The following is a 22,588-nucleotide window of genomic DNA, read 5'->3' as shown; positions in this document are numbered from 1 at the left end:
CCCTCACCCTGGGTTCTCTTTAACCCACTCACACTCTCTCCCTTGAGAAAAACAAATTGCACTGGTTGAAAAGGTTTATTTGCCCTTGTGTGCTTCTAAAGACAACTGGCTTGTATTCTAGGGTAGCATTCAGAGATGGACCTTTTAGTCCTTGCTCACATCTCTACTAGTACTCATTTAGCCTTCTCCCTGGTGGCAAGTTCTCTCTGGTATTAGTAAGGCAATTGTAGAGAAATTGTCAGGCGAAGAGCGACATATAAATAAAAATATATGTGTAGATATAGCAAAATTAAAATCGAGAGACCTGTGTTGATTATGTGAATGGACCGAAACCCGGTATCTATATTTGGGTATTCAGTATGACAGTGAAAGAATATTATAATAACCTCTGAACATAAGACGATATGGCCAGCCATTGCCACATATAGACAACTTCTCCTTTTTCGTTAATAGTAAGACTTAAAAAAACAGTGCATCTTAAGGTGTTGCATTATTAATTTGTATTGTCAGGAAAACTGGGTGAGCTGTTGACAATTAAAAATGATAGTTTACAGTGCAAAAAGAATACAAATACATTTGCAACCGTTGCCCAAACCTCTTTGAAATGTGTTGCTTTTGTTCGACAGCTTGTCATTACATAATAAACTACAGTATGTTGACCAATGTATTTTGCAAGATCTTGTTCCCATTAAATTAAAATGTATTTTCCTTACAATTAAGGAACTTGTCCGGAAAGGAATTCCACATCACTTCAGAGCAATAGTTTGGCAACTTCTATGCAATGCTCAAAATATGCCCATAAAGGAGCAGTATTCTGAACTTTTGAAAATGACCTCACCATGTGAAAAACTTATCAGAAGGGACATTGCAAGAACATATCCAGAGCATGATTTTTTCAAAGAAAAAGACAGTCTTGGACAAGAAGTTTTATTTAATGTTATGAAGGTAAGTCAACATATACTGTTCTGTTTGTGAGAAGTGCAATGTTAACTGTGTAGGTTTGCCTTTGGTAATTAGTGGTTTATTTCAATGTACATATTATTGCGTGAAGTTTTGAAAACTATCAGGTTTTCCAGGCATTTAGCAAATACGATATATAAGTGCTGTGTATGCTGAAGTGCATTTGTGTTTTAAATCGTTGTCAGATGCAGATAAATATATAATATAAATTCTACGGTAATAACCCTGTTATTTTTTTTTAGATCACTGTTCTCAATAAAAGCACATTTTTGATCACTAGTAACTCTGTCCCTGTTTGAAGAGTCCAAATGAAATTTGGCATAAAAAAGTTAGCAAGAATGGAAGGTTGATTATGATTAGCCACATGACTGAGCCCGATAACCTTGCTATATTAAACCAGCTGTGGCATTGTTTTTTTTTTATTGTATTAGTTTGCTTTCATTGTTTCATTTCCTCTTTTCAAGATGGCACAACTAATAAACATTTGGGGAAAAAAGAATGCACGGTTGAGCCAATGTTGCATAGGCAGGGGTTCCAAATGTGTTTACTGTAAAAGTCCAGTAGGAGCATTGCTTTAGCAAGGTTGCATGGGCTCCAACACAGGCAATGAAAGTGGATCCATGCCTCAAAAAAGCTACAGATTGTATAGGCAGTTTTGAAGTGGTGTTTGCAGAATATTTCAGTACATTCAGCATGACCTGTATCGGGGGTGTTCAGGTGGTGTTCAGGTGGTGTTCTTGTTCCATCTGTGAAGCAAATTATGTAAAAAAAGGTTATTTAAATCAGTGTACTATTAGCCTAAGGAAATCGCTTAAAATGTGTGTGCTTCACAGGCAGCTTAAATGATCCACTGTGTAATTTGGCATCGTCTTCTGTTCATTGAGATGTGTAAAGTTCCTTCTTTCACTTCTGCCTTTTGATATACCCACCCTGCTCCTCTTTAGATTGAGATTCATAAAAAGTGGACACAGTGGGGAACATACCACATAATCTCAGAATGTATACAACACTGTCATCCATCAAATTAAGAAGAACCTATAGGGCCCTAATTGCTGAAAGTAGATACTTTACAGACTGCATCAGTTTATAATGATGATAATGTTATAAACACCAATAATATAGATTATTAAGTAGCTCCCAGAGAAGTGATTCAGGGCCCTCTAGCAGCAAGGAAATGATGTCCTAACGTCACCAGTAAGAAGCCCAAACTCCGTATGAATTGCCACTTAAATTCTGTCCACTGTGTGCTGCTTTGAGCTTTCTATAACCACAGATACAAATGTCACCTTTTAATGTAATATAAAACATTTCTTCCCAAACAAAGCTTGACTTTTATGACATTACACCCATCTGTCCTAAGATGCCTCCTCTTAATTTTAAGTTTGTGCTATGTCCTGCCCCACAAGTGGGGTACTGTTTGTATTGGGAGAAGTGGTTTGTTTTAGGAATTTTGTGGATTCCCACAAATTCTGAGACATACCTTCACAGAAATGTGAAGAAATTTCATTATTTGGCCAAAGTTTGACGTTTTTAGGTTATTCTTGAAAAAACGAAAATAAAGTGGGTTCATGGGAGTTACACCACTCTGGATCTGTCCTGGGTTTCTAGTTTTCAAAAATGTCTGGGTTGAGTAGGTTTGCGGGTGGCAGCTGAGCCCAGGCCAAAGTCCTCTCATTAGACCTAACATACAATCTCTATAGAGTGCATTTGGAAAGAAATGAAGAAAGGTCCTCACACCCTCAGATGGCATGTTTCATCAATGAACCATCTCAGCAAGCACTAGGGATCGTCCTTTTGTGTCATCTAGCATTTGTAAAAGCGTGCAAGTGCCACAAGCTTGCAGAGTTTACTGGTTGTCCTGCATGGACTAGCATGCATGCTAAGAGAGGTTTGTGTTTGTAGTATGAATGCTTGAGTATTAATGAGTGCAGTGATATGTATAGTACTGCTACCTTGACTACCTGCCTTCTACCTGCATGAGATCCCTGTGAAAATGAGCCCAGGCTTTGATTATGTTTTTGTCTCACTAGAAGTCCTGAGTAATACTACACAGACACACACAGACACACACACACACACACACACCACCCCCTCCTCCTCTCTCTCAGAAGCCCCTTTGCTTGGTTACCATCATCAGGTTCTTCATCCCACTGCCCTACTACTCGCTTTATTTCAGATGGCTTTTCCCTATCCTTTTCTTTTGTCCTGCATCTTACTGTATCCCTATCTTCCTTGTTTCGCCTAATTTCCTGGGGAGGTAGGTGGGTTGCATATGAATGCAGAAAGTTTTTCAAGCTGTATGTGATCATCTTCAGATTCTTTTTTTCTGACGTTGGCTCTGGGAAGCTACTGTTGAAGACTCTCTGAACACCAAAAGAAGAAAGGTGATTAAAAAGACTACTGAAAAGTATTGGCCTACAGTAACCACTGTAGCACAAAGAGGATGATAACCAGTATTCACGGAGGTTTCCACCAAGAAACACAGAAGAAGTAGGTGTGGAGCATGTGGATGACTGTAAAGAAGGTCAGAGAATACGTTGCCAGAAGGCACCTTGCACTGTTGGATTTGGAAAATATGCCCTTCAGGTTCTGCCCGGAGTGCCACCACAAGTATGCACAGAAGGGCACTAACCAGGTGTGAAACATCTGTCTGGGGTTTGTAAAGTGTGTAAGCATGTGCAGAATTCCAGCCAAAGACACTGAGAGCCCATGAGAAACAGAGCCCGGCAAACTTCGCCATGCAAGCGCAGAAGGGCAGCTTGTTGCTAAGAGCCCTCAGTCTGTTGAGCAAGTAAGAGGATAACATCACTGAGGAAGCCCAACTAGAGAGCTCAGCTCCCAAAAAAGAGGTTATTGATTTCCACTGAGAACACAAAAAACACAAAAAACACAAAAAGAAGTGCAGAGAGGTAAAGCATAAAAACTAAGGCTAAGCGATCCGAGCCCCTGAGGGTCAAAAACTCTAAAAGATTATCTTGGTGCCAAAACATTTACTGACCACAGACAGGTCGAAATCGAAAGAGCCCCTCTGGTCCCACACCAAGAGCACTGCACATGCTTTGTACTTTAAACCTTCCTTCCCTTATAAAGTAAATGCCAGTATCTTGCAATGCTTCCCAGCATTTTGGAACAGGTGAGAGAGGCTTTCAAGTAACCGGCAACCTGCAAGTCGGTATAGCCTAGTGTTGTAACAATATATTATCACTCTTCAAAGGACCCAGCTTATATATTTAAAGCAGTGGGAAAACACACTCCATTTTTGTTGCTACTGCAAGAAAGAGAGCCAAAGTGCCAGCATCCTCATGGTCATCCCCTGATAAAAAAAAAAAGCAAAGGAATCAACATGATGGGGTGAAAGTTGGAAAGGGGAGCCTCGACTCAACAACAGATCGCGAACTTCAACACACTAATCAACAAGTATACTCACCAGCACTGGAAAGGAGTGGGAAAGCTGCTAAAGAACCTGCGAGAACAGTACCAGAAAAGAACAAGCTCCCTCACAGATGAGGGCAAGAACATAGCCAGAATGTGCTTAAAATCCGCACTAGACATCGCAGAACAACATTGAGGAGGCATGTCTGGCTGCAAGTTTCAGGCTTTAAAAATGAAGTCCATGCAAACATTATCAGTACACCATTCAACAACAAGCAACTCTTTGGGAGGGCAGTGGATGGCACACTACAGCAGCTGCAAAAAGATGATACAGCAAAATCCATTGGAGCCTTAGGGTTCAGAGGCCACCAGAGGAGGGGAATTGCCCCAACAAGACATCAGACATGAAGGGTGAACATTCAGCCCACCACTCCACACCAACCTTTCCAACAGGCAACCCATCCACAGTGGACATCAAACAGTGACAGTATCAGACGCCACAAAGACAGTCCTTTTGTGGCTGTGCCAGTGGTAGGGGACAACCATCCAGAGGAACGGACCCTGCAAATAGGTGACTCGCAAAAGCAGAACTGCCTCCACACAACACCTGTCAGGAAAAGAATAGGGACTTTTCTCCATTCGAGCAAGGTTATATGGCCAAATGCCTCCACAACATCATCCAATTTAGATATTGCATAGAACTATTAAACACTCCACAAGATGGGACCTAAAAACAGACCACATACAAAATTGCCAAAATTGTATCTTCAGCGGGAGGTGAAAGATCCATTACAGAAAAAGGCAGTAGAAAGAGTACCTCCAAATTAGATCATTCACTGAAACTACTCAACATATTTTTTTGTTCCAAAACTGGACACGCTCCTAAGACAAATACTAGATCTCTACTTAAACAAATTCATAAAGGCACAAAAATTCAAGAAGACAGTGTTGGAAGAATTCATCTCACAACTCCAGGAAAAAGATTACAGGGGAACTATAGACCTAAAAGACACTTAAATACACATTCAAATGAACTGCAGACAAAAGACATTGTGCTTCGTAGTAGACAATACAATACAGAGGTTTACCTTTTGCAATAAAATCAGCACCCAGTATTCACGAAATGCTTAGCTGTGTACCTGAAAAAAGGGAATACACTTGTAACCATCCTAGAAGACTGGTTGATAGAAGCAAGTTCCTTTTCCAGTGGATCCAGAGCTAATGTTCGCAGGCAACAGGGATTTGGGAGGATGTAGTGGTTGTCACGCAAAAAGTGCAACAGGAAATGGAATGATGGAACATAATTGGGGAGACCCTTCATAGTACCAACTCTGATGGTGCAGTCACCACAGATGCCTCTCAATGGGATGAGGAGCACACATGTGGAGGCTCAATATCAGAGGAGACTTTAAATCAGAGGATATGATACAGCACATAAACAAAATAAAGAGGGTGTTCCTAGCCCTAAAAGCGTTTCAGAACCAGTTAAGGGGAAAATCAATATTAATTCAGACTGAAAACACAATTTTCTACCTCAACAAACTGCTGCAGTAAACATGGAAGTGGCCCATTCAAAGAAGGTTAACTTTAACAGCAGTTCACATACCAGGGGTGAACATCATGAAAGTGACACACTCAGCTGACAAACAAGTGTCTCCCATAAGTGGGAACTAAATCAGACAATTGAAAGGCTGGTCCAGAGGTGCGAGACACCAGAGGTAGACCTGTTCGCAACGCCACAGAACGTAAAATGTTGAAGCATCTCGTACTGGCACCCACACCACCAGGGAAATAGACTGGTCAGGGAAATTTGCATACATTTTCCCCAAATCCTGCTACTTAAACTAGTGATCAACAAATTCAGTTAGTTGTGAATGATACTAATCCTGGTCTCCCTTCAATAGGCAAGACAAACCTTGTTTTCCGATCTAGTAGAGATGGTACAGAATAACGTTTGAGACTCCCAGCGGTAGACAACCCACTGATCCTTCAGGGAAAGGGGGAAGATGCTCTACCCAGAACACATTCTGTGTTGACAGCATTGCTCCTGAGGGCATAGAATTTGGACAATTGGGCCTTTTGGAGAGAGCAGTGGAAGTCCTAAGGGAAGAGATATGCCAGCTACAAAAATGTTACTAGGCCAAATGGGTGAAGTACACAAGGAGTTGCTAAACATCTGGCCTTTTACAAAACAGGAAACAAGACGCCACAATCAATAGATTACTTACCCACCTACTGGACAATAAGCTGACCTACACCTCACTAAAGGTGGATTTGTCAGCAATAGTGGCCTACACAAGGAGCCACATAGGCAGAGGTTTCTTCACTACACTGCTGGTCAAACAGCTCCTAGACAGGTCCAAGAGAAAAGTTCCACCAGGGTGCACATTGACACCCATGTGGAACTTAAAAATGTTTTAACACAACTGTTAAAAGACCTCTTTGAACCACTCCACAGAACATCCCTAAAATTTGGTAAACTTAAAGCAGCTTTTTTAATTGCCATATCATCACTAAGCGGGGTGCGTGAGCTGCATTTACTTACCACCCAGGAGCCATATCTGCAAATACACAAGGGAGGGGTAGTCATGAGGAACAACCCACGCTTCCTACCAAAGGTTATATAACGGTTCCAGATAAACCAAGCCATCCACATACCAAGTTTCTTCCAGGAACCAAAGACTTGAGCCGGTAGAGCCCCAGCATACGAGTAGTCTGGAATTTTGCAGATTTTGTTCCACCATTTGAGTTGGGCAGTTGATGCGTTGAGTGAGGCCCATGATCATGCAGTCGTCTAGGAGGTTGGAGGAGTTGGTATTAGTTTGGCCATCTAGATGGAGTTTGAGATTTCTGAGCAGGATGAAAGCATTGGATGCTAGCATCCATTGGATGACGACGTTGGTGAGGGTTGGCCTGACGATAGATCTGGTTCTAGTGGGTCGACGGAGGAGGGCACTGCCTATGGCAGTGGTGTTGGGAATCTTAATTTTAAAGGTTATGTGTTCCAGCCAACTGTAGGTGTCTCACAGATCGCAATGCAGTTGATGTTTTTGTGGTGTATGGTGGCTATGCCGCCTCTGGGTTTGTTGACTGTCATGTTTAATAATTATGTGGCCGAGAGGAGAGGCAGTGGCCCGGGGCATTTGTTGGGATGAGCCAGGTTTCCTTGAGAGGGAGCAGGTCAGGGCAGAGGTCATCGAGGAGGTCCCAGTCTTTGATGTCTTGCTTGACCACAGAGCAAGTGTTGAAAAGGGGACATTTGAGGGGTTTGGGGCAGAAGGCTCCACCGTCCAAGTGTGGATGGCCCTGCTGCATTGTGGGGAAGGGCATCCGGGACTGAGGGAGAGAGGAGATTGTGGGCTGACTAGGAGCGCCTAAGGCTGGAGTTGGTGGCCGGAAGACCAGGGTTTCAGGCACCGGGTGCAGATGGGTGTGCCTGCTGTGCATCCATCATTTTGAAGGCCCGAGAAGGAGATCCTGAGGGCAGTGGGCAGGGCAGGTGCTCAAGAGGAGCACAGGGAGTAGGTAGAATGGTGACAGAGCAGGTAAGACAAGAGGTCTAAAAAGAGGACCAGAAATAAAGGCAGCAAAGACAGACGTAAAAAGAGTGAAAAGGCGGCAAAAGGCAAAAACTAGCCAAAAATATGAGTAAAAAAGAGAGAGAGGGATAGTCAAAGTGTGGGAAAGAAAACACAAGTTGCGAAACGAAACCAGAGAAATGAGTCAAAACAAGAGTGAAAGCGTCAGTGTATAAGAGTGAAGGAAAAATGGGCAAAATGTCTCAAAAACGGGCAGGAGGCTGATGGGGCCACAGAGGTGCAGAGTCTGGGCCTGGTCAGAGGACCAGGAAATCAGTAGTGAGAGGAGAAGGTCCGGCAGTCAGATGGTGCCAGGCAGTAACTTCTATTGGCACATCCACATTGCAACTGCCATATTGAAGAGGAAGGTGGAGAAGAGCCACAGGTCAGTCGGTGAGGCAAGCGCTCAAGTGGAGCACAGGGAGAAGTTAGAAGGAAGGCAGCAAAGTGCATGTAAGAAAAAAGTGTGAAAAAAAGGCACAGAGACAAAGGCAGCAAAGACTGAGAAAAAGAGTGAAAAGGTGACTAAACAAGTGAAAAAATAGGGTAAAATATGAGTGTCAAAGCGTGCAAACTCCGTTGGCAAAGGGTGATTCTACTCCCTTGCAATGGTTGCCACAACAAATGAAGTAGAGGCTACTGCCTCTGCAGCAGTAAGACTTTTCAACCACGGCCAACTGAAAGTCAGGAAGGGACACCAGTTTTCCCCTGTTTGTCAGATAGACAACATCCATATTGAACTAAACTAGGAGAGGAGCCCACTTCTTATACCATGCATGAAGATTTGAATTACGTGGTTGACTACCTAGTCATTTTTATTCAACTTGACCACCCCACACACACCCACTCCCTAACTAGTTGTCATAATCAGGTATACAGTCTGGCTTGTGTACACCCTACTGACCCCAAACTGTGACAAGAGAAGTCCTCTCATTGTGAGTTATAGTAAATACATATACTTGGCGTAATTCTTCACAGTGAGTACTTTGTTGCAACTTAACACACTGGTGTGGCCTTTTTGGTCCTTTTTACAAATAAGCTTCTGAGGGAATCATTTATGGTGGCTTTGAATTATACCGCAAGCCACAGTGCCAGGTTTGTAGATCTCCCCGAAGAGCTGCACCCCTGTGTAGAATGTGTCTGTATAAAGGATAGAACCTTTAGTAAGGAGTAATTATTCAAAATCCCGTTCAGTTTTTTCACTAATTCCTATCGTGAAAAGGCAACCTGCATCATTAATAGTGGAATCCTTTCCAGTACATATCGCAGGCTGTATACCTAACTAGAGGAACTCTTACACATGTGCAAATTTTGCTTGCGGAAAGACATTATGGCTACTATGGGCATGTTCTTCTGAATTGCTAGAAAACAAGTCCTCATCATATTGAACACCACCTAGTGAAAATTTACTTCCAAATTGTGATTTATTATTCTCCCCTCAGATGCAGTTTCAGTATCAAAACCTGCCCCTGAGCTGTTCCCAATTATTTGAGTTGGGTACGGGCAGTAGTCACCTAACCACACACCAGCTCCCTTGACTACAACTTTTTTCCACAAGTGCTGTGTGCTAGGTAGAATGCAGAGGTACTCATAGAAATGTTAATACACTAAGAATGCTGGTTTGATTCCTCAGGAAGGGGGAATGCCCAAAGTATTATTACCCATTTTGGACCTCCCCTTTCCAATGGTGCCTAATCTGTTACAGTTCCGTGCCATTCTCTGACCATTTTGGCTGAAAAATCACACTGCCCCAAGAAGGTAAAGTCAAGGCATCACGTCCTCCCACTCTGCTTACCCGGTGCTCGCAGTCCACCTTGTGACAGGCTGGTCTTCGTGCTCCTGCAGTTACGTTGTCACTTTCTGGCCTGGTGGGGATCAGTAAAAGAAGGAATTCTGAACTCTGTCAACTTCCATGTCAAAGTGTAACATTGCCTTTTTGGCCAAATGATTCAGGGTATTATGGGTTATAGCACTCTGCTGAATGTGCCACTAAGAGACTGGCCAGTAAGTAACCAGGCCTAAGGAGGTTAATTTTGAATCTTACATGTACATGTTCCTCTTGTCTGCCATTTTTCAGTTCTTGAGCCAATTCTTGCAGTTTATTTTGGTCATTGCAAAATAAATAAATTTATAAAGTGAAGGTTGCTCAATCTGTGTGGAGACAAGTTGATCACACCACAGTCCCTTGGTGGAGTGGGACATCCCCAAGAAGGGTGGGAAATGCTTCAACTGCCTGCCCACTCAAAACGTCAAATTTAAGACCTCAGCTTTGTGAACCACTTTAAGGTTGGTCACCCTCTATGGATGTCTTAGGAATTCAAATCCCATTTAGAGTGCCAAAAACATTTAAATTGTCCCTGAAGAATGGGACCAAAAAGACAAAACGAAGGGAAGGAGGAACGAGTGCAGTGGCAGGTCGTGTCCAGTGAGTAATATGGGTAGGTGCCAAAATAGTTGATTACGAAAAAAAGATGTCGGCTTAAAATACTTTGCTGAAGGAAGTTAGGGCTGACTACTAAGATCATAAAATACATTTTATACTAAACCATAAAAGCCCTCAAACCTCACTTGAGAGGAGGGGGCATTTTGTGTAACATACAAAAACTAAACACAACTCAAATTCTCCTGTTAGGGTTAGTTATCTGTCCCTTACCACAAACCATTGCTCATGACCTTACGGATGGCATCTTGAATGATGTTTATGATCTTGTGGTTGCAGGTCAAACTCGAAATTTCCTATAGCAGTGCAACCTTAAAATCTGTGTCTTCACAACATTGCACATATCATATAACACATAATATAATTGTTTTTCTTTTCTAAATAACCGGATCTCTCCCTATACCTAAACTCATGCTGCAGTTCCTGCTGGGGATTGAAGAATTGGCTGCCTTCGATACATATTAGTGAAAATGAGGGTGGCTATGGGAGAGAGGGAGAGGGGGACGAGGAAGGGGAGACTGACTCCCAAACCCACTTCTGATGTGTCATACTTCCAGCTGCTTCCCTGTGAAAGAGTTGCTCTGCTGGAACCCAGTTACCCTAGGCAAAATGATCACCCAATTTTGTTTCCATCCCAGAATGAGGAGACTTTCTCCTTATTAGCCTTACACAGGTGGACACAAAAAAATGAATTGCTCTGTTGACTGATACACTGCTGATGGTGATAAGTTTTTTTTTAGAGTTTGGAACCACTTATCTGATGGGGTGATTTATGGTTGGAGCTGTTGAAGAAAGTGGTAACCATACAGTGCATTTGAATATTCTTACCCTTTGCTTCTTTGCACAAACTATCATTTCAGCTTCAGCTATAGAAAGCCAAAGAAGAACCTTGTGCTTCTACTCTGCGCATTTATTGCTGTATGTGAATCCAGAGTAGAATATGCATAAGGAAACCTGTTGGAGAAACTTTGTTACACAACCTAGATAGTGAATGTGTCAAAAAAGAATGACTTTACCAGGCAGTTGAATCCATCTTTTTGAATGCCTATCATTTTGCAGAAAAAAAAAACCTGCAGTGTTTTCCGTATTACTTAAATCACTTGTTCCTCTTTTATGGGAGGTAAACCCCCATGCATTTTTGTTCCCTATCTGCATTTGCCATTTCTTGATCTTATTTGTGTGAAAAGCTGACTGCGAATCCTATACCCGCTTTTTCCTCTAGTTAGTTCTTGTTCTATACCCAGACTGGTTCTTTGACACTTTTCCTTGAACTTTGATCTCCCCTTCACCCTTGCCCTGTGCCTCTAACTTTACCTTAGTGGTTATCACTGTAACATTACCCTACTTCCTTTAACCTTACCTGTAACCTGTTAGTTCCCCCTCTAACCCACTACCTTTAATGCTAATTGTATAATTATTATGCCTTAGTATTTCTAGTCCCTCTTCCCTCTGCCTACACCCTTCCATGGTTTTCCCAGTGTATACATTTATAGCTCTATCTTTGCTCACATAGTTCCACTGCCTTTAGCCTTGTTATACTACACTGCCTACCCACAGTGTTATTATTTGGAACATGTAGCACACAATCCGCCTTTAGCATCCTTTTATTTGTACTTCTTCCTGTATCCTAGGTCCATGCTACATACCCTAGTGTTTCTACCCAACTCTAGACTATTACATCCACATCCACCTCTATCTATGTAATAGTACCATAATGATTTACTCATGCCCATTTTTATCCTTTTCTGTTTTGTTACATGTTTTCATCAGGAAAGCACTTTTCTTATGGTGTTTAATTTTGTTGAACTTCCTCAAATCTTTTCAGGAAAACAATTTTCCTAATTTTGGAAAGTCACTTGAATAGAGTTTCATCAAACAGAAGCCACCTGGTTGTTTTTCTCAATTTTTTATTTTCTCCAACATTATGTAGAATTCTAATTAGTATATGTTATATTTGCAGTTTTTTTCAAGCGCTCAGATTACTCCAGCTGTAGTGTCCTAGCTCTAGGATTGCTACCCTATTCAGAAGTGGTCATGGTATATAGCTAGTTGACACCTGCAGTGGTTGACTCAATTAAAGTCTTCCATTGGCCAGTGGCAGATCTCTTCAGGTATTCCATGCCTGATCAATTGGTGATGGGTGATTATTGCTGTGGACTTGTAGAGTAGTGGGTGATGGACATGACCGACATGACCCACAGCAGTTTTGTCTTATGTGATTGTGTTAAGCAGTATAAGGAAATGTATTGTGCAGTCTGTATGAACTACAGTTGACTGACCAACTGCTGAGCATTACGGAACTACTAACTACTCATATATATAAACCATGAACCGACGGTGTTGGACATTGATTTTTATCTCAGACAAACAAGCATGTTTTCACATTTGAACTAGTATTGGTATGAGGCAGGAGAGTTACATATTTTTCTGTATTGTAATTGCATTTATAGAGCACTTACTACCCATTATGAGGTATTATAGCACTCTGTGCTGAGCAGCATGCTCATCTGGAATCTAGAGTTAGCATTTTTTGGGAGAGGTATATGGTTGGTTTTCAGGATTAGTGTTGTGCTCTTAACGAAACCATACCATACATTTACTTCAGTTTCTATGTGGTAGAATAAATTAATAGGTGTTAGCTGCTTTGAGCCTTAGTGGGGAGTCGGATATGTTACGTATTGCATTGACTGACTGCAATAATACATTAGCTGCAGGGGATTAGGTATTGTGGGGGTGCAGGGGTATGATGTTAAAGGAGATGTTATCTTTGAAATGAGGTGTGAGCACTTTGCAGTTATACAATGATAGGGATTAAGACAAGCATGCTTGTGACTTGGAGTACGCTGTGCTCCGGGAGAGGAGGCATGCAGAAGATTGATAGGAAGGAGACAGTCATTCGAAGGAATAAGGAGAGTCGAGCATTCGAAGTTTCAAGTCAGTCAGTTTTCATGCAGGGTTTTTGGTAATATTGTGGAGGCTTTTTGAGACTGTTGCAAACCTGTAGAAGGAAATAACATTACGTGCATGTGTAGTAATATGATTGTAGACCAGAACACCAGTGCACGCACACATGACCATCAAATAGAATTAACGGTTTAATGTCTCTATAAAATCCAATAGAAGGACAATACAACATGAGTGTTGTATTTTATGTATGTTAGAAATACGCCTCCTCTTTCCCTCAGGGTGTAATGACAGAGAACAGAGTCTGTTTTAGTAAACTTGTTTAAAGTACTGCTTCTCAAGGCAGGTAGCACTGGACTGTCTAATCTGGAAAACCGACAACATAGGCACAATGAAGTGTGAGATTTTCTATCTGGTTTTCATTCAACCTTCCTGTAGCAGTAATTAGACACACCACAGGAAAGGCCCTGCCTAGAAAATTCTTCACATAAATAATAGGAACTGCAGTCCTTCCGCTCGTACCAAACCTGCAGTGCTCAGGTAATCGGCAGACCCTTCCTAACAAGGCCCTCATTCAATTTCTAAGGGGAGCACTGACTCCATTTTATTACACTTCAGTGGCTGGTCTTGTGCTCCATCTCAGCTATCAATGGATGGCACTGTGTTCTTCTTTTCGTCCCCTCCACGCAGTGTGCTTTCTGTTTATGTCCAGCTCAGAGCATACTCATTAATTTACAGATATGTATATCAGGTAGATGGAAATACCTTTGGCTACATCCTCATATCACATTACATCCCCGGTAGGTCCTGAACGCTATAATCAAAATAGCTCACAGCAATGCCAGATGCAACATCACATTATAAGGAGGTATCTTTTTAAATAAGACAGACCGGCTGGCTTTGTCATGGTATCACCACATTAGTAAAAGGTCAGAGGCTGTGTTTGAACTTTGCACCACCACTTAAACCGATAAGCACAGTAATAATCATTAATAAACTTCAATATAATGGTAATTATTGCATCATCAGTGTCAATAACACAGTTTCAATTTGAAAACGTGTTTTAGTCTTTCTTTTGAAACCATTAGACCACTGATTGTCATACGACCAACCACAAGGGGTTCCCGCAATTTGAAAACGTTAGTCTTTCTTTCACAACCATCAGACAGCTAATGCAGTTATAGGACCAACCACAAGGGGGCACTGCATTCCTGGTTCCTAGAGCAAAAGCTCCAGCACTGGCAGTGTATTCAAACAAAAGAAACTTCTCCTGGGGTCAGTTTAAGGGCACCAGGAGACTTAGGGTCTGTTTTCGTTGGGACGTAGCTTTAAACTGCTGGAGTCTCTGCAGCCAATTAATCATTAAAAGGGTTGGTTGTGCCCCCTGCCCTTCATAGGGCACCTCATGAAGACAGTATGACAATTAAGCCTACCTTTGGGACATTATGGGTTGCTCCAGACACAGTGTTTGCATATTTCATTATGTATCTTGGAATAAATTATTAGTCGAAAAATTCCAAACTCTTGAATCCAAACAAGAATTGTCAAGGTGCTAGCTTAATTCCTAGAGGTATTAACAAGATTGCATCATGATGCCATAGTGATGATTTCTTTCCACCTTCATGGTGTAGTGGTGTGATCATGCTACTGTTCCTGATGCACAACAAGCCATCAAGAAAAGAAATGTTTGTGATGTGCGTGGCTGTAGATGCACATAATCTGCATACTCTAGCCATTTAGTGTTGGGCTTTGATATTACAACTTGCATTAATTCAAAGAAGATTCAAGTCACTGGATGTGCTTAGACTCCTCCTATAATCAACGTACAGGACCACTTATTCCAACCTAAATTGTTTCTTTTTGCCATTCGGGGTTGTATGTGTTAAGCAACTTATCTGAGACCGACGCAATCTTTGTGGACTTTTCTGGCCTAATTACTCCACTCTTCAAGATTGTTGACACTGATAAGAATCACTGGGTAATCTGTGGCTGACAGTAGTCCCAACTGAAACACCACTCTACTTCCATCTGACCAAGACTGCTTTTCTCAAAGTTCCGGTGTCTCGGATGCTTTCTTCAATGTAGTCAAATCTTCTTCAATCTCTGCAGTGCTCGACATGGAAAATGCAGATAGGAAGGGGGTGATGGAATACATTCCATTTCAATTTTGTCGAAAGTGCAACCTGAAATATTTCTGGATGGACCAGCATAGCATTTGCAACCTTGGTCTCTTCCCCAGACACAATGAAACTTCCTGTGAGTTCTGCCCCTCCTTTTGGTACAAGAAGACCTTAAGGTACTGACAGGAATAGCATTTGGCACATTCCAAAATGCAGCAGCAATCATCCTCCAAGACCCACGACCTTTTCTGCTAACAAGACCCTTTCAGATTTGAGGAGGAGGGTCCCTTTGAGTTCCTAGCAGCCCAGCTGACACCTAGCCCGTACCGTTGTCCTCCGAGTGCTTCTGAGGAAGAAGACTGGGTGTCCATGGTTAAACCAGCAGGGCACGGAGCCAAGAAGTGACGCGAGTATTACTCCAGTGTAACAAAGCCAGGGGGCAAAACCGCATTCTATTAGGCATCCCATGCCAAGGTACAGCACTGTTCTCACAGAAGTTTGACATCGAGATCTAAGCAGGGCAGAAAATAAATCCCAACCTCTGGCCTACTGCTGCCTTTGGGGTGCAGTCGGCACACAAGAGAAGGCTTTGGAACCGAGCAAGCTCTCAGTGAAGGGTGTCAACCTTCAATAGGCATCACCCCCTTCTTGGCTGAAGGGCTTCAAACTTCCCCCTTTGGAGTGAAATCAATACCGGGAGCACTTCTGAGACCGAACGCCAAGCCAAATCAAAGGATCCCTTCAACAAAAGATCTAAGGAATCTGAGGCACCCATCCTGGAATGAATGGCAAAGGAGCTTGTCGCCAAGCAAAAGTGCTGTTCATCCACGCAGAGACTGTCAAGATTACTGCTAGGTAAGACACTGTCAAAGAAAAGAAATTCTTCTTCTCTCAATGACCCACTTTACATCTGCGGCCGTGCCCCCTCAGACTCCTTGGTGGTACATACAGCAAGAAAGCAGGCCTCAGCTTGAGCTATGGGGTTGGGGGGGTGTCCCCCACATGCCTGTAAGGAGAATAAGCTCCTCAACAACTATGCTGGCAAGCATGAAGCAATTGGAGTGACCACCCAACAGTGTATTGCCAATTCGGCTGGCTTGCTGTTGAGTTGCTACAGTTTCACTGGAGGGAAATGGAGGTGTTAGTTCATCACAATCCCTGACACCTACAGAAAGAGGAAGAAGAGCTATTCAATGAAGGAAAGATGATCTGTAATGCGTATGTCGTCTGTGCACTCGATTCTGTGGATATTATACCCTGCTTCCTGCTCAGTTGTCACTCATGGCTTTGCATCTCTGGGTTCAAGCTGGAGGTCCACCTACACCTCAACATTGTGTTTGATGGAGAACATATCTTTGGGCCCCAAGTCGATGAGATGTTGGAAAAGATGGAAAAGGATACTGAGATTGTGCAGTCCATGGGCACCCTCAGTCTGCCACTTCGAGGGGTACATTCGTAGGGTCCAATTCAGGAGTGGGACCAAGACCATCCCCTCCCCCACACTCCCAGCCAGATGGAAACCTACCAGCATCAACAGCAGGCCTTTCTTAAATCACAGGTCCGCAGAGAGAACACAGGGGGTGGCTATGTTGATTAGCTCCATGCCTTCCCTTACCATAGAGGTGGCCGTGACAGCTGAGCCCCTGCTCCCAAACAGTGACTCACCCACTCTCCCCAAGCTGTCCCTCCTTATCCCTCTGCCCCCAGTCACACAACACCTTTTGAGGGGGGACATTAAAGGATTTCCGCCTGCGGTTGAGGAAATTTCCTCAAACCATTGGGTGCTAACAAGAGTTCAGCAGGACTACCGATTAGAATTCCTCACCACCCTCCAGCTCACTGCCACGCCACCACATGCCAGTATGATCTTACTCTCCTCGAGGAAGAGGTTCAAGCCCTTCCCAAAAAGAGAACAATCTACTTTTTCCCCCACACCAACAGGGCAAAGGCGTCTAATCACTTTTCTTGTCAAAGAAGTACTGCTCCTCCCGGCCCACCTTAGGGTTAAGGCCAATGAATCAATCATTTTTGTTGGAGCACTTTTGAAAGACATTCTTGCAGGACATTATTTTGCTGCTCACGCAAGAGGACTTCATGAGGGCACCGGATCTGAAGGATGCCTACATTCCATATCCCTTTCAACAGTATCTTTGGTTTTGGTAAGTGGACAACATTTCCAATTCAAAGTACTTCCTTTGCAGTCCATACATCTCCCAGGTTCTTTACCAAGTGGCTGGCAGGGTTAGCCACTCATCTTTGCAGATGGGGTGACAAAGTGTTCCTGTGCCTCAGTAACTGCTGATCAAGAGCAGCTGCAGGCAGCAATTTCTAGCACACACTCAGGCAGCCATATCCTTGCTTCACAGTTGAGGGTTCAATATAAACTCAAAAAGTCCCAGCCCCAGCAGACCTAGACGTTTATGGTCTCAATGTTGAACCGTTGAACCTGTTTTAATCCACTTGTCCGCTAACACATCCTGCATAGCAAGTGTTGCATGCCAGATTCAACCACTCCAAGCCAGATTCAACCACTCCACCAGTGTTGCACGAGGCAGGGGTCACAAGCAGAGAGTCATTGATAAGATCTAGTTCTGATAAGTCAGCACTCTGTAATGGTATAACAGCAATAACCTGTTTCTTGGTAGGCCATTCTTGGAGCTTTTTCTTCAGATGATCACTGCCACCAACTCATGCCCCCCTGGGTGGGGCGAGCATCTCTATAGCATGACTGCATGGTAAATTGACCCTTTGCCTCCATGGTCCACATAGCCTTCTACAGACCTGTACAGGGGAAAGTGGTCCTCACATAGATGGACAACATGACACCATGTACTACATACAGAAAGGGTGGCACATATTCACCCCAGCTGTCTGCGTTCGCTCAGGTGACCTGGCACTGGGTAACCCACCTTTTAGTGGAACACCTAGCAGGTGTGTGCATTGCCTTTGCCAAACTGTTAAGCAGCACAAATCAAGCCCACATGTGAATACTCTACCCACAAGTCCTTAACTAGTACGTCCGGTAGTAGGGAGCCCCAGTCATTGACCTCTTCATCACCCCAGAAAATGCATAATGCCTAAGCTTCACCTCCAGGCACTCACACCAATGAGAAATGCACTATGTATGAACTGGTTAGGGATATTTGTTTATGCTTTACCTCCTTTTCAACTCCAACTGATCCTGTATGTGGGGAGGAAGATGATTTTGATGTCTGTGACCCTCACCCTAGTGGCCCCAGCTTGGACCAGCTAGCCCTGGTACTCCGTGCTCCTCAAGATGTCCATCTGTATCTATGAAAAGTTCCTGATCAGGCTCAACACAGCCAGATCAGGCACCCTGATCCCAAGCAGTGCAACCTATCAACCTGGCATACAAAGTCTGTTTGGCTCCCTAAATTCTATAGGGAGTGTATGAACATATTGGGTGAGGCATTTAGGCCCACTATATGTGCATGTTTTGCAACTGAGTTGGAAACATTTTCCCGGGAACTAGACCCCTTCAAAGTCAGGTTCCAAACCATTATGTTTAAACCTGTTTATACCTTCAGAAGGGAGTTCTTATATATAACTCCTTTGCCTCTGTTTTCCATTGCCCATCATTGAAGCATACTTGCAGAACATGTAACACTGATATTTTTTCAAGATTCCTGTAGTTAAGGTGCTCATGGAGTGACTTAAAAGTGTAAAACCACAGAGAATATGCCCTAGCCCAGATGTGGAACCTTAACATAGTTCTCATAAGGCTTAGGGATCCGGCTTCTGAACCTCTCCACTCTTGCAACCTACTGTTTCTTTCTTGGAAATTGGTCTTTCAAGTTGCCATAACCTTACCCAGGTGCTTTAGTGAGTTACAAGCATTCACCATTCAGGAACTATTTATTCAGGACCACAACCACAGGGTAGTCCTTAGACCTAATCCAGAGTTCTTGCCCTAGGTAGCCTCACCCTTCCACATCAACAATACTTTTGGGCTGTTCATATTCTTTCCACAACTTGATTCAGTAACGGTGGATTGGCAAATACATCCAAAGTATGCTGCCAGAGCTAAACGCATACTCTCTGTACCTACTATGGTGCACACTTCACTCAAGAAAGGGAGCGACCATGGCTGTCTTAGGTAACACTCCATTAGCAGATATCTGCAAGGTGGCTATTTGGTCAGCATAACACGTGTTTACAAAGCTTTACTGCATGAAAATACTAGGCTGTCAGAAGGCTATGATGAACCAAACTATGTTGCAAACATTGTTCCAAGCATCTGTATCGTGTGCCCGTTAGCCACCACTTAGCAGAAAACTTCTTTAGTGTTGATGCAGAGTATATGTATCTGCACCTACGAATGGAAATGTTACTTGCCCTGTAAGCATCTGTTAATAGCATTAAGTGCTGTAGATTCACATGCGCCCACCCTCCCTGGAAGTTGTCACTGATGGTATGTTTTATTCTGTCACACTTAACTTACAATATGCATGGCAAATCACAGTAGTCTTACTCTACACTCCAATTTCAACCTAACCTTCTGAATGGAAATAATCTATGGTGGAGTCCGTGTCGATGTACCTTGTGGACCAAGGGGTGAGGTAGTTTATTATACAACTCAAATTGTCTTAGAAAAACAGGTTGTAATGTTTGAGCCTAACACAAGATGGCAGGAGTATGCCAAGAATGTACATCTACAGCACTACACGGCACAAACCGATAGTTACAGGGTAAGTAATGTATTATTTCTGGTTTATAGAGTCAATTTAAGTGCAGTGTCTCTACAAAAGTGAGACTTTTCTCAGTAGTCCCTTTTGTTAGACATGCATCATCTTTAATGCATTTTGCAACAAGGAGAGTCAAACTGTCTGGATTATTAATTACTTTTTTTCGAAATCTGACTTTGTTAGTTTGGTGTAGTAGGAAGACCTTGGAGCCCATAGCCCATGGTTGTGGTTTGAGTTTGCAAATAGTAATCATTGTCAAACCTAAAATAGTTCTCAGGAAATATCAACTTGCACCCCCCCCCCCCCCAGCAATTTTTATATTTTAGTCTATCTACCCCTCTCGGGGAGCGTATGGGGGCAATTGCAGTCAGTCTGCGCCCGAGGGGGCAGAGAGCCATTATACATGAGGGATTTTTTCAGTGGTATACATTTTTTTTAGGACGGCAGAAAGATCTAAACACCAGGGAAAGGTTTTTCTTTTTTAAATACATATAGGGGTTGGCTTGCCTCCATGGGCATGGCTGTGCTCTCACCCCAACTGAATTTGGCAACAGTCTTTCAGCCCCACCCCCCGGGGGAGCAGATTGGGGAGGGGGGACAGAAAGCCCACTGTATGTCAGTAATATGTATTTTTAATAAAATAATCATGCGAGTCTTGCCCATTCTAGAACCAGGCCCCACCCTACTCCCCTGTGGACTAAACCATCCCATCCCAATGGCAAGTGAGAGGACATTCGATTCTTTTGGGTGTTGTTTTTACATACGGACCTGTAGGGTTTGGCTAACTCCCAGTATGGTCCCACTTACAGTGGTGAAAAGCTGCATTGTTTGGGGTTAGTAGGCTGCCACCTGGAAAAACCAGACAGTTCTGAAAACTAGACATCCACGGGTGTCCAGGATGGTGTGCTTCGCATGCATCCCATACCATTTTATTACACACAGTGCCCGGCACTCCACAAACATTGACTGAAAAACACAGTGTTCCTTACATTTCTGTGAGGAAAACCCTGGGGCTCCTGATAAAAATTGTACCTCACTTGTGTAGGTGGTCCAAGAGACTTTGACACACAAGTCCCTAAAGTGCTATGTGGTGAGATCAGTAGTAGGGGTAGCTGGGGAATTTGGGGCTCTGCTCGACCTCCACCCATGGATACCTACCAACCACTGACATTTTTGTAAAGCAGACAACCAGGGGTTTCCCTGGTGGTGTGCCTTGTGTGAATCCCATGAGGTTTTCTTACCCACAATGCCCTATAAACCTCAAACTTTGCTGAAATCACTAATTTTCCTTACATTCCTTTACGCAAATGGCACCACTTTTTTATTGGCAGAAGTGTAGCAATGCTAGATGGTAAGAATATTGTGGTATCATGTGGATTCAGAAGGAAACATGCATGATTTCAGGCAAAGTTTGAGGTTTGCATGGCAATATGGGTAAAAAAAAAAGCCCTTGGGACCCATACAAGGGACACTACCCTGGAGTCCCCTAGTTGTAGGTTTGCTAGGTTTCCCGAAGTACCACCTGAGTTTGGGCCCAAAATCCACAGCTACCCACTTTGTAAAAACAAAAACAAAAAAACAAAAAAAACAGGTCAGTTTGGAGTGGAAAAATGTGATGTATCCATGTTGCCTTTTGGGACGTTTCTGGTCAGGGGTGCTAGGCCTACCCTCACAAATGAACAATTTTTATCATAAGACATGTGGGATCTCAGAATAGTAGAATATGTGTTAATACTAATTGGATTTCGTTTAATTTGCTCCTTCAACGAGTAAGCCAGTGTGTAAGAAAGAAGAAATTTTGAAAAATACCCTCTAAATCATATGCTTATACAGGTGTGCACAAATTCAGAGATGTACAAATAACTACTGCTCCTAAACTCCATATCTTGTGCCCATTTTAAAAATACATAGGTTACCTTGATACCTATTTCATCATATGAATTGGTCTATACTCAGTATTCAATGAAAAACCCTTGTATGATGCAGATCAGCTGTGGCTCTGGGTATCTTGGGGATTCTTAGAGAACCTACAAACCCTATATATAGCCCCACACCCAAAAGGGTCTAGTGAATGACGTGGTACATTGCTTTCGTAAATCGGCCATTGTGACAAAAAGTTACAGATTAAAACATTGTCACAAATGACTGTTTTTGTACTCGTGTTCAATATTTCTTTATTTCAACAGTTAGTTTGTGTGGTATTAAAAACCTTGAAGGATCTACACATATGACCCCTTTCTGAATTCAGACTTTTTCTACTTTTCAGAAATAAATAGCTTTCTTGGATCATTCGTGTTTCACACTCGTTTCCACCACAAACTGAAAGTGGGTTGAAAGCACAAAAAAATAGGAAAAATTAGCCACCTCTTTAAAAAACAAAATGCCAAAACTGTGGTAATAGTTTTTTGATTCAGCTCTGCATGTTCGTGAAAGCTGGGAGGATGGTGACTTTAGCACAGCAAACCATTTGTTGATGCCATTTTCTGAAGAAAAGAAAAAAAAAAAACA

General features: G+C 42.8%; 1 protein-coding gene across 3 annotated transcripts in view; it reads left to right on the top strand.

Moving 5' to 3' along the window:
- Positions 1 to 22,588, top strand: part of EVI5 (ecotropic viral integration site 5) — a 776,910-nt gene that overhangs the window by 208,362 nt on the left and 545,960 nt on the right. For all 3 annotated transcript variants that reach the window (XM_069232361.1, XM_069232360.1, XM_069232359.1), the window contains exon 4: positions 721 to 945. In XM_069232361.1, the coding sequence (XP_069088462.1) occupies positions 721 to 945 (225 nt within the window). The remainder of the gene's footprint in view (positions 1 to 720; positions 946 to 22,588) is intronic.

Source organism: Pleurodeles waltl, chromosome 4_2, assembly GCF_031143425.1.
Source record: "Pleurodeles waltl isolate 20211129_DDA chromosome 4_2, aPleWal1.hap1.20221129, whole genome shotgun sequence".
NCBI classification, from domain to species: domain Eukaryota; kingdom Metazoa; phylum Chordata; class Amphibia; order Caudata; family Salamandridae; genus Pleurodeles; species Pleurodeles waltl.
This window is presented reverse-complemented; position numbering and strand designations above follow the sequence as displayed.